Source organism: Acartia tonsa, chromosome 8, assembly GCF_053477335.1.
Source record: "Acartia tonsa isolate MP-2025a chromosome 8, ASM5347733v1, whole genome shotgun sequence".
Lineage (NCBI taxonomy): Eukaryota > Metazoa > Arthropoda > Copepoda > Calanoida > Acartiidae > Acartia > Acartia tonsa.
Window position 1 is genome coordinate 28,217,824 of NC_137267.1, and position 12,433 is coordinate 28,230,256.

Here is a 12,433-nt window from a genome sequence, read left to right on the forward strand (position 1 = left end):
TAATGGATGAATATTAGATGCAATATATTAGTTAGGAGATTCTTCCTCATGGTTTAAGGACAAATAGATAAACAAGGTTGATTGTTAAGATCCCCTACTAGCACTGTTGTTATTTAGATATTATTTGGAGAACAAGACTGTCCGAATGAAAATGATAAACACAGATCTGGAGTATGGATTTGAATATTTGGGAAATGCAGCCAGACTTGTTGTAACTCCTTTAACTGAAAGGTAGGATATAGGCCGCAGGGATATTAATAAACAAAACATAGGAGGTAATCACAAAATCTCTCTTCTGCTTTTGGTAAATGAATTTGGAGGAAAGAAATATTGTAATTTTAACAAGGTATTTAAATAATTAGAATTACTATGAATTTTGGTAAAATTGAATACTTAACTATAAAATTATGTAATAGACTAAAAATTACTATCAAAATGTTTTTCAATATCTTATTCCAGATATTTGTTAGTATATTTTAATTTTCTTCCTTTAAAGGTGTTTCCGTACCTTGATGAGTGCTCTGGAATTAAATCTTGGTGGAGCACCAGAAGGTAACTTTTCAGGGTATTAAAAGCAAGGCTTTTCTATCTTTAATGTTCGCCCAGTCCGTCTACAACGGGAATGTTCAAAGCGAACATAGGAATAGATGTAATATACGTGGATATTATTACAGTGGGAAATTTGTCATGAATTTAGGTTGGTACTTTTGTCTTTTTTGTAATCATTGATTTTATTGCCTGGTTTACGCCAGATCAATATTGAGTCTTACTTAGATTTCTATTCCTTAATTTGTTAGTATAAGTTCGTTTTTCCATTGTCTGACAAAAAAAAAGATATTTGAAAAATTAACAACTTTCTAAGGTTCACTAAAATCAGTACTAAAATATTTCTTGTCCCTCTCTAATATTTTGCTTTTTAATAGTGACTCTCAAATATAATATTTAATTCTAAGGTACGGCTGGAACCGGCAAAACAGAAACGTGCAAGGACCTTGCTAAGGCCGCTGGCCGCCAGTGTATTGTGTTTAACTGTTCCGATGGATTGGACTGTCCGGCAATGGCTAAGTTCTTTAAAGGGTTGGCTCAGTCTGGCGCATGGGCTTGTTTTGATGAGTTTAATAGGTGAGCTACTCCCAAATTGTTTTATTGCGAAGATTTTCCTTTGGAATGCTTAATAAAAACAAATCATAAGAAACAAATCTGAATATACAGAAGTTTATCAAAATTATCAAGGGGTTGCTATGCTTTCTCATTGTTACAAGAGTTCTATGCAAGTTTAGAATTGATAGGACGGTTCTAAAATTTAAGGAAATTTTAAAAAAATTCTGTAAAACAAAATAGAATACTTTAGAATTGAGTTAGGGGTATTATCAGTTGTAGCTCAACAGATTCAAACTATTCAACAAGCAAAAGCCAGCAATATCAAGGAGTTCCAATTCGAAGGCAAGTTATATTTTTATTTTCTTAAAAGTTTAAAACTACTTTCTTAAAATTATAGCACAAGAGAGAATTAGCCTCTCTGTGTGTGTAGCCATTTTTTCTTAGTGTTTAGACTTAAGTTGTCATTGATTAGGACGAGACACTTTTATACAGCCACTAAATTTAATAATACAACATGGGTGGAGATTATTTTCTGCCCCGTTTAAGATCTATAAAAAAAACATGAAATAATCTGTCCTGGCATGTTACTCGGATAGATTATAAAATACCTTATAAAAGAGAAATTTTTCATATGAGCCAATTTTTACACAAGTTATTTTTTGGTTTCAGCATATTAGATGCACCTTTAGTTTTCTTTATAAAAATTAAATCTTCACAATTTTATTGCAGGTGTTGACTTGACTTTAAATCTATCCTGCTCAATCTTCATCACTATGAATACAGCAAACATTTTTGATAGAAGACAGGTGTAGATTTTAGTTTATATTTAGGAATTCATTTGATTATTATTGTTTTATCTTTAACACAAATAAAATATCTTTAAATGATTTCTCATAATTTTTATATATTTTCTAAAAGCATATAAAACGGCAGTATTACTTTATAATTTGGATGAATAAGCGGTTAGCATTTTCATTTCAAAGTTATGCTTTTGTGAATTATCAATATTAGAAATCATAATTGTTCATCTTATGTTAACCTAAAACTACTTGAACCCTACAATTTTTTCCCCTTATTGATTTCCTACATATTATAATATTTATTTTAGATTCTTCCTGATAATTTGAGACTTCTATTCCGTCCTGTTGCGATGACAACTCCACAATTTACTCTTATTGCTGAGGTAAATAACTGTTTATCTTTGGTACTATTTTTGTGCTTTTTGTCCAACAGGAAGAATTAAACAGGAAGGGCTAATTATTGCAAAGATTTTATAAACAATTAATGAATTTTTTAAAAGCGAAGCTTTTCTATAATTAGGGTCGGTCCGTCCGTCCGTACGTCCGTCCGTCCGTACGTCCGTCCGTCCGTCCGTCACGGATAGCTTTTTTCGTTAATTTAGACATGTTAGAATTGTCCTATCGATTTCAAATTTTGCATGGTGATTCCTTTAGTAGTTAGGTACGATTTAGAAAGCGTAGAAACTCTATAATCATTACCAAAATGTCCGTACGTCCATTTTAAACATGTTGATTTTTTTACTTTTTTAAATAGCTTTTTTCGTTAATTTAGGCATGTTAGAATTGTCCTATCGATTTCAAATTTTGCATGGTGATTCCTGTAATAGTTAGGTACGAGTTAGAAAGCGTAGCAACTCTATAATCATTACCAGAATGTCCGTACGTTCATTTTAAACATGTTGATTTTTTTTACATTTTTAACAACAAATTTGTATGTGACCTAATTATCCGATTGGTCTGATTTTTGGTATACTGATTCCTAGGTCAACAAAGTACAATATTATAAGCGAAGCAACTCTATAATCAAGTCCTAAAAATGTAAGTATGTCCATAATCATTATCCTGTATCAAGCAGTTTTTCAACAAATTTACTTACAATTTTGCTTTGAACCTTATACATTCGCATTCTGATTATTCAGTTCTGATATTATACAAGTGTTAATGTCCGTTTGTCCTACCTTTTCAGTGCTTCGCTTTTATGGATGTTGTCATCCTTGTTTTTATTGAAGCTATATTGTATAAAGTTTATCTTTAACATGTTTATTCTACGTGTACTTAATTAGGAAATCTAAAAAATCCCCCCCCCCATTTCTAGAACAGCATCACAACGAAGATTATTTTCTTTTTAGGTGTTCCTATATTCTTGTGGATTTAACGATGCAAAGGTCTTATCACGCAAAATAGTTGAAGTATATAGATTATGTTCCCTCACTCTTTCCAACATGGCTCATTATGACTATGGAATGAGGGCGGTAAGATCGGTAAGTAAGATTTGATAACAAAATAACATCATTATGATCTACTAATTATTGGAATAATTATGTAAAAATCTTTCCATTGATTCAATCATATAATAACAATGAATGAGAAATTAATCTTCTTATCGTTCGGCATGGGTTTGTTGTGGCCGTCCACGTCAAAAGATAACCAAAATAGGAGGGGGATAAAATAAAGCGGTTTCATAAGTTCATACTTTAAATGGCGACCTACTCATTGCTCAAGTAAATACTATTTTAGGTGTTGGATGCAGCTAAGAAATTAAAGCTAACTTACGATGAGGACGATGAACATAAAATTATTTTAAAGGTACTTGTACAGTTACCATTTTTTACATGCGACATCAACCTTAATTGTAGTCCCATGGATAGGTGTAAGGAGTAAGGTTTGAGTCTGGACAACCACAGTTTTATACTAGAAATGTTAAAATGGCACTAAAGCTGCCATGTCGAGAATAGAAGTCTCACAGTAACAGTGTAACAATGTGATAATGATATATACTAAACATTGTTGTTTATTTTAGACATATATTCTTCATTTCATTTTTAATCATATGTTTAGTTACAATTGATTTTTTTTCAATAGGCAATTATGGATGTGAACATGCCAAAGTTTTCAAGTCTTGATGTTCCACTCTTCAAGGTTTGTAATTTTTATTCCATACTATTTTACAAAGTAAATAGATTTATTGGCTGTCCCTTTATATCTCGACAACAGCTGAACTGGTAAATACGAAAGTGATAAAAGTCTAGTTTCTAGTCTTCTAGTTTCATCTATCGCTTTTCTCTATCTTCCTTCCCCCTTCTTTTTTTCTTAGTTTCTCTGAAAGATATTTGAATTATATATATACTAGCAGCTTCGCCCCTAGCCTCTAGATCAAACTAATTTTTCGTATTTTATATTTAAAAGAATTTTTTTTTTTTTTTGGGGGGGGGGGGTTGGGGGTGTCCCACCCCCCAAGAAAATAGTTATAAACCTTCCCGGGACCTATGAGAAGCTACCCTGTAAGGAAGAACCCGATCGGTTCAGCGGTTAGCGAGATTCTTCGCTACAAACAAACAGACAGACATCGTTCTACTTTGTATTATATATATATATCAAATGCTATGTTTAATTCAAACATACAGTGATTGTTACTTACTTTTGACTATTTTCGAAGAATTTTTAAAAATATTATTATTTTTTTTAGGATGTGTTGAGAGACTTATTCCCCAAGACAAAGCTTCCAGAACCCGAAAGAAATTATCTTATTTCTACAATAAAGGTAATATTATATACAAATACAGACGTATGTATAGTATAAGAAAAAAGAAGCTGCGCTTCACTAAAGATAATAAAGTGCTCCCCAGGATTTGAATTACAAATGCAATACAAAATTTTTAAATGGAACAATATAAAACAATTATTGATTTTAAAAGCAACGTTACTTTATATCTTACTTTGTCTATTTGTCTATTCTTAGGGAAATGTGATTTACTATTCTGTGATCGGCTGTTATTAATCTACTTCCATTTATCCGTATGTTGTTTTGTTACACTATGGTGAAACTAGAAACGGGTGGTATCCCGCATAATGTCTGGTGACCACTCAACGAACCCTCCCCATTATTTTTTTTTATTAGATTGATAAAAAGATGGAAGTATTTTTGTGAAAAAGTAATAATTTTTGTGTTAGTGTTTTTTGAAATCGACATTTTAATAAATATTTTTTCTTTCATAAAAGAAATTCACTAACATTATGAAGTATAATTCTAATTCATCCTCACCCCCATGAGAGTAAACTCGTTTGAAATTTCACTGCAACACTTTAAATTTTCAACCAAACAAATCTAGGACATGCACAAACATGAAAAAAAAATTCAAAAAATCAGGCAACTTCAAGCATATTATTAATGCTGGTTTATTAAGAGTTAAGTTTAAAATTAGTGCTAATGCTAAATTGAATGTTATTTAAGAAATCATCTTTTATGTTTGATTTTATCAATAATGGAATGATGTCTTTTTTAAAAAAGATTGAAAAAAGCTACATTATTTTGTGATTATTTCTATCTGAATTTGAACCCAAGTTATCAAATCCCAGTGGAAACATAATTTCTATAGAATAATCTGATTTTAAATACAATGTATGTACTATGCTAGTTCACATAAAATAAAGTCAGTATTTGAACTGATGGTTCTTCTTTTTATTCCAAAATTAAAAAGGTTGTTTCATAAGAAATTTGTTTTTATTATTATTTAATGATTTTTCTATTAATTCATTGAACCATATATGTCCTGAATATCATTCATATTTCAAAGTTTAACGACGTGTGCACCCCTACTTCCTTCCTTAAGATCCCGCTAACCGACTGATAGATGTTTTTTAGGAAATACGGTTCATACTAGTTTATGTCATTATTCCGAAATAAAGCAGGCAACCTTACTCCCCTTGAATGTAATGAAACAGTCAAATTTTAAACTTTAAGATAAAATTTTAACCAAATCTTCATGGGGTATAATTGAGCTCTATTTGTTAATCTTGAAACAAAGAATGTGCTTTTTCATGCAAGGTCAGAAACAAAATGTATACATAAATTAGCTAGATATTTATACATTTTTACTGAAAATCAAATAAAGACAGGACTATAAAGAGCCTTTGTGTGTTGTCACAAATATTAACCCAAGTATAAAGTATTCAAATAGAGGAAAATCCCAATATAAAAGATTTTATTTATAAATTTTATAATTTTCTTTCTTCTTTCCTATTTTGACATCTTTAACTTTTGCTTCTCTCTAACTTTCAATGAATGTCATTTTGTTTAGTTTTACCTTTTAACAAAGAATGTTACTATTAGACGTAATCGTCCTTGTTTTTTTTTATAAGAACACTGCTGATTTATCCTAGGATTATGTAAGTCTGCAATATGCTAATAAGTATGTATACTATACCCAACACACATATGCATGCACCCTATTTACATTATCATTTAGATATGTAAAAACATTATTAGCCTTTAATTTGACTGGATCTGTTAGGCAGACAATAAAGATTAATATGATACGGTTATTCGTAATAACTCAATTTTGTCTTATTTTAATTGAAGACTTAGACCTTAGGATTATTACAGTTTTGTTGGCTCCAAATGGCAGAGGGGCCGTGCCAAAAGAAAAATTAATTTTAGGATACATGATTTTTTTGTATCCGGTTTTAAATTTACGGATCGGATTCGCACTTATATTGGAAATAAGAATACACACATAAGTGAATAAATATTAATATACATTATTGGATTAGTAATCAATCTGATTCACACATTTACCCAGTAATTATTCTCATTTTCTGATAATCAATATTTGCTGTTTTTTATGCTATTTAAAACACTCTTTTTTATATAAATGCAATTTTTATTTGCTTAATTGAATACATAAGAAATATATTTAAATTAATGATAAAAATTAAAATCATACATTTAATCTAAAAGAACAACTTATAATTATTGCCAGTGGAAGATTAATTCTTAATGAAAATTTACGCTCTTTATTTACTTGAGATTACTCTTTTTAAATGCAAAGCTACATTATGTTACGTGGCTGCGTTAGAGATAGATGGTAAACTTTGCGAAGAGTCTGCTTACCATTTATAGTATTTACCTATTCCATATCCCAACTTTTCCGTCGTCGGTCTGTATGTAATGTTAAAGGACATCAAGTTTCTATAATGAAAATTTGTGCCGCTTAACTCTAAGAGTAAAAAATGAAGATTTTACTGAACAAGATGCATCTACTGTTTAACTTAATTGGTAAGTCGGTCATTGGTCTTTCTTTAATGTTTTTTTTAAAAGCGAAGCTTTTCTATAATTAGGGTCGGTCCGTCCGTCCGTCCGTAACGGATAACTTTTTTCGTTAATTTAGGCGTGTTAGAATTGTCCTATCGATTTCAAATTTTACATGATGATTCCTTTAGTAGTTAGGTACAATTTAGAAAGCGTAGCAACTCTATAATCATTACCAAAATTTCCGTACGTCCATTTTAAACATGTAGATTTTTTTACTTTTTTAACAACAAATTTTTATGTGATCTAATCATCCGATTGATCTGATTTTTGGTATATTGATTCCTGGAACAACAAAGTATAATGTTATAAGCGAAGCAACTCTATAATCAAGTCCTAAATATGTAAGTATGTCCATAAACATTATCCTGTATAAAGCAGTTTTTCAACAAAACTTACAATTTTGCTTCGACTCTTATACATTTATATTCTGATTATTCAGTTCTGACACTATATAAGTGTTCATGTCCGTTTGGCCTACCGTTTCAGTACTTCGCTTTTATGGATGTTGTCATCCTTGTTCTTGTACAAATCTTTAATAAATTGCAAGATTTCCACTTATGGATGTTGTATTAATCTTTTTTTTTATCAATTTTGGAAATGTATTTGTTATGTTTATTTGATATTGTTTTATGATATAGGAGAAGTGCAAAGAGCATGGATTGCAAGCAACTGAATGGATGGTGGATAAAATACTGCAGATCTATGACATGATGATAGTCAGGTAAAACCAGAAAAAAGGATTACAATTTATTTACAAAAATTGAGGGATTTTTGTAATCATGGTCTTTAAAGCCTTTTTTTTTAAAACTACACAGTTAGACGTTTAGAAAGATGAATGGACATTTTAAAATGTAGATCAATTCCTATTTTTTTTTATAATGAACCTTATATGTTTAGACATGGAGTAATGATAATTGGAGAGCCAATGAGTGGTAAAACCAAGGTAAAATTTCAGGGATTCAAGGATGGGAATTAAATAATAGATTAGATAATCCTCTAAGTAGTAGGAACTTTAGGTAATAAGTTAACTTTTGGAAAAAAGAAGGGTTGTTAATAAATTAAACAGACAATTTACCGTCATTCCTGAACATAAAGACTAAAATAAGTAATGTAAAATACAAAATAATTAATAAGTTAATCCTATACTATGAGGTAACAGCTTTTGTTTGTATGTATTGATTATTACTGCTTTGGATAGTTAACAACATGTCCTAACTGTGCTTTGTAATTGTGGTAAGACGGCAGTATACGGACAAGCCTTTCATAGAATTGCTATGCTGCGGCTTATCAAATTACAACCCAGCGCTAAGCCTATTATCACCATTTCACCCTGCCCCTCCAGGGCCTTGCCGATACATCACAAGCAGCGGTCAAATTGGACATCTCTAATAGTGGGAGGGGCGCGGCCCCTCTACAACCCCAAGCCCCAGTTACCTGCCTTGCCGGGAGATGTCTACACCCCCCTTGCCGCAGCCGGACCTTCCCCTTTCTCTGCCATCACCTGCCTACCCCAAGGAGGCAGCCTTCCCTCCTACCTTTGCGCCTGTGGACACAGCCCCCAGCTCAAAGGAACCCATCACCAGCTACCCCTCATCATCTATTATTATACTTCTATTTGCTATATAAACCTGTATATCTTTTGTAATGAATCAGTTCAAAATATATCCTTTAATCAGTAACTCCTTGTAGTTATTTATTGGTAGGATCTTTAAGGCTAGGGGCTCGTTTGAATCGAACTCCCGACTGTAGGTTGAAACGCTTCAACTTACCACATAATGACTTCAGCGTATTATACGACAAGGTTTTCCCTACCGTCATCATTAAATTCGTTAAGGAAACACAGCAGCAGTAGGTACAATTTTGAACGTCATTTAATCTGACTTGGTTTCAAACACATCACTTACTGGTTGTACTATTTTTATTTTTATTAATATTTGTTTCTGTTCCTTTATATCAACTCATATATTTACTAATAAATTAAATTACAAAGATTAAAAGTTTTAGGACTTTGTTTAACTTAGATTAATTTGGACATGAGAAATTAGCGGTGTGTTATCGTCTCCGCCAAATATCATTAGCTAAAAATTATTATACAGCCATAATCAAAGATACAAAATTTTAACTTAATTACTATTACTATTAATGGTCTCAAGAAATTAATAAATATTAATATTTAAAATACCTAAAAGAGAGGTTTTATAAATCTTGTTTTTTTAGTACGTAGTTGGCACACCGAAATTAGTAAGTTTTCCCTATGTCTTGGATCATAATGAAACCCAGAGATAGTAACATTTTTTCATAAGGATATGATAGGAGGATTTAAAGAACATTTTCCACTAATTCAGTTTTTAAATTGTTTCTTTTGGCCGTTTTTAAAAATCTCAAATTTTATTGTTATGTCTGTAGATATGTCTTTTACAACTAAAAACCTTATTATAGATATGATTGATAAAATTTTGAGGTGTAAAGTTGTGAGAGTAATTATTATAAATAGCATTGATTTAAAAATGAATATTTCCTTTTTTATCTTAATCCGTGATAATGTTTCCAAGATTGAAACATAATTGAATATTACACAAGAATTTATCTTTTCTTGTTTCTGTAATATATACAATTGTGGGAGTAAAGAATTTCTATAGTCCCAGCACGTAATTGAATTTTTCCTGAAATTTCATTGTGCCATTAACTTGCCTCTAAATTACTCAACTGAATTTAGTTTAATCGCAATGTGCTCTACAATACCAAGGACAATCAAATATAATTTTTAAAGAAAGGATAATTTTGTTCATAAGTGGCGCAGAAATGATAACAGTCAATTGAAATGGTATTAAAATATAAAAGGGTCGTTAGGAAAAGACACCCCAAAGACATTAATAAAGAGGACTTAATAAGCATAGTCAAAAGCAAATAAGATTTACAAATTCGATGTTCTAATTTTTCAGTTATTTAAAGACCAAAGCTTGATGATTTCTCAGATACTTTTTTAGGACTTCGAAAAATATTATTCGAAGAATACAGCAAATAATATGACAAAAGTTAAAGGCAGTAAAAGGCTTTGGGAAAATGATAATTTTCCAAAGAAAAAATCTTGCTATTTGATTTATCAGAATATTTAAACTTTTCCATGTAGAATTGTCAAGTCATTTTAATTTTCTTCTAAGAGAAGTTTCCTAAATGATTCTATATCACAATATAACAGTTATATTTCTGTCTTGACCTGCTTATTCCTATTTGTGATATTATAGTGTATATATTATTTTATAATATTCAGTAAGGGAACTTATTGTCCTATTTCTTTATTATTCATGTGTGTGGGGGAATCTTTTAACAATTTTAGTAATATTCTTTTTTAATTTTTTATATATCTCATAGAGAGAAAGGTTGGCTATCATTAGTTTTTGATTAATCTGCATTTAAAACTTTTGTATGGTACCTAGTTAAAATTGAACGGGTAGTGATTGGAAGAGGACAATATAACAAAAATATTTTTTAACAAATGCTTCAGTATTAGAAGGTAGGACTAAGAAAAGAAAAGTATTGTTTCAAAAGAGCAAGTAAGACAGAAAAAGTAACTACAATAGTTTTTTTTATTTAGGTATTGAATTGAAAAAAATCCTTATTTTCTTTAGGCGTATGAAATCCTAGCCGAAACTATGACTGCCATTGCCGAGAAGAATATTTCTGGACAACATGAATACAAGGAAATATATTCATAACATTAATCAAACTTTATTAAGTAACATAGAGCAAATTAAAGAAAACTAAGACCTGTTTAAAAGGCAGTTAAAAAAATGATCATATCTGTACATATTACTTTGATTCTGTTTTCTTCTGCGAACCTAAATAGTACAGGGTGGGGCAAATAAAACCGGACTAATTCTTTTTTTTAAATAAATGAACATTGAAGATTTTATTAAATTTTAAAAAGTGGGAAGCAAATTGGGTATAAGACTATTAGGTTATTCAATAAAATCGCCGCCAGCCTCAATCACCACCTCTACCCGCCCCTTGAACAACCCGCAGGCCCTGATCACCATGTCCCTATCCAAGCTGGCGAAGTTCACCTTTATAATGGCAATGAGGGAAGTCTTTGTGTTATGGGCATGTCTATTGGTGCATGTATCAAAGTAGCTTCAGGTCCAATAGTCCATTGGATTAAGATAGGGACGGCTGGGAGGCCTTCCGGATGTGAGTAACTGCAGGATCCAATCCATCTAACCTTCCACACAGCAGCTCTCATTTGAGCCACAGTTGAGCTAAAACAACGTTCTATACCTTTTTGGAAATTGCATGAAGATTTAGCTAGGGTTATATGCGCAACCTATTGTCTAAAATGAGTTTCAAGGTTCCAAATAGGCCCCAGAACCCAGAAGTATTCAAGATTTTAGACGTTTTTGACATCTCAAAATCTGACACGTTTCACTTTGAAGGAGTACCACGGCCAAGCAGTCTGGGATAGAGAGATCTAGTCTTTTCTAGTGTTTTACTTATGTATCTAATAGTAACTCCAGCAAGTTTGATAAGTCTATTTCACCTACAGATGGACTAAGGTCAGATTTAGTAGGCCATAGTCTTGATTACAGGGTATAGCATGGGCGCACTCTTAATCTGCCTTGTTGAACATATGCGCGGCCAGCTTGGAGTACATGTCCTCTACCCTGTCCTATTTAAGAAAATTTTGTTAAAATTTTTGCCCCTAGCCATAATATGGATGATTTATGCAAAAAAATGACCCATGCAAAATATTTTTTCTGTAATGCAAAAATTGGGATGGTACAAGCACTGCAGTTTTTAAAATTTGCAAAAAGGCTTGTTTTTAAAGCTCTTGTACCATCTCAATTTAAAAGATTTTTACAAAATTTCAATTCTAGTGTGTCGATATAAACCTTATATTTACGAAGGTGTATTAAGTAATTTTCCAAATTACTTGCTACACCTTTGTCCTTCATATTTTATAATTGAGACAGCCCCCATTTTTTTTGGTAAATTTCAGGTTTTTATCAACACACTAGAATTGAAATTTTGTAAAAATCTTTAAAATTGAGATGGTACAAGAGCTTTAAAATCAGTTATTATTTTAAAAACTTTGCAGTGCGTGTACCATCGCAATTTTTGCATTATAGAAAAAATATGGGTCATTATTTTGCATAAATCAACCATATTATGGCTGGGGGCAAAAATTTTAACAAAATTTTTCTAAAACGGGACAGGGTAATGTCCT

General features: G+C 31.2%; 1 protein-coding gene across 1 annotated transcript in view; it reads left to right on the top strand.

Moving 5' to 3' along the window:
• LOC145326551 (dynein axonemal heavy chain 3-like) overlaps positions 1-12,433 on the top strand; it is a 126,906-nt gene that overhangs the window by 40,134 nt on the left and 74,339 nt on the right. Inside the window, exons 38-50 of the mRNA XM_080169922.1 lie at positions 118-231; positions 497-552; positions 954-1,122; positions 1,352-1,443; positions 1,831-1,907; positions 2,210-2,284; positions 3,251-3,382; positions 3,639-3,707; positions 3,984-4,040; positions 4,588-4,662; positions 7,851-7,933; positions 8,110-8,155; positions 10,842-10,911. Of these exons, the coding sequence (XP_080026048.1) occupies positions 118-231; positions 497-552; positions 954-1,122; positions 1,352-1,443; positions 1,831-1,907; positions 2,210-2,284; positions 3,251-3,382; positions 3,639-3,707; positions 3,984-4,040; positions 4,588-4,662; positions 7,851-7,933; positions 8,110-8,155; positions 10,842-10,911 (1,115 nt within the window). The remainder of the gene's footprint in view (positions 1-117; positions 232-496; positions 553-953; positions 1,123-1,351; positions 1,444-1,830; positions 1,908-2,209; positions 2,285-3,250; positions 3,383-3,638; positions 3,708-3,983; positions 4,041-4,587; positions 4,663-7,850; positions 7,934-8,109; positions 8,156-10,841; positions 10,912-12,433) is intronic.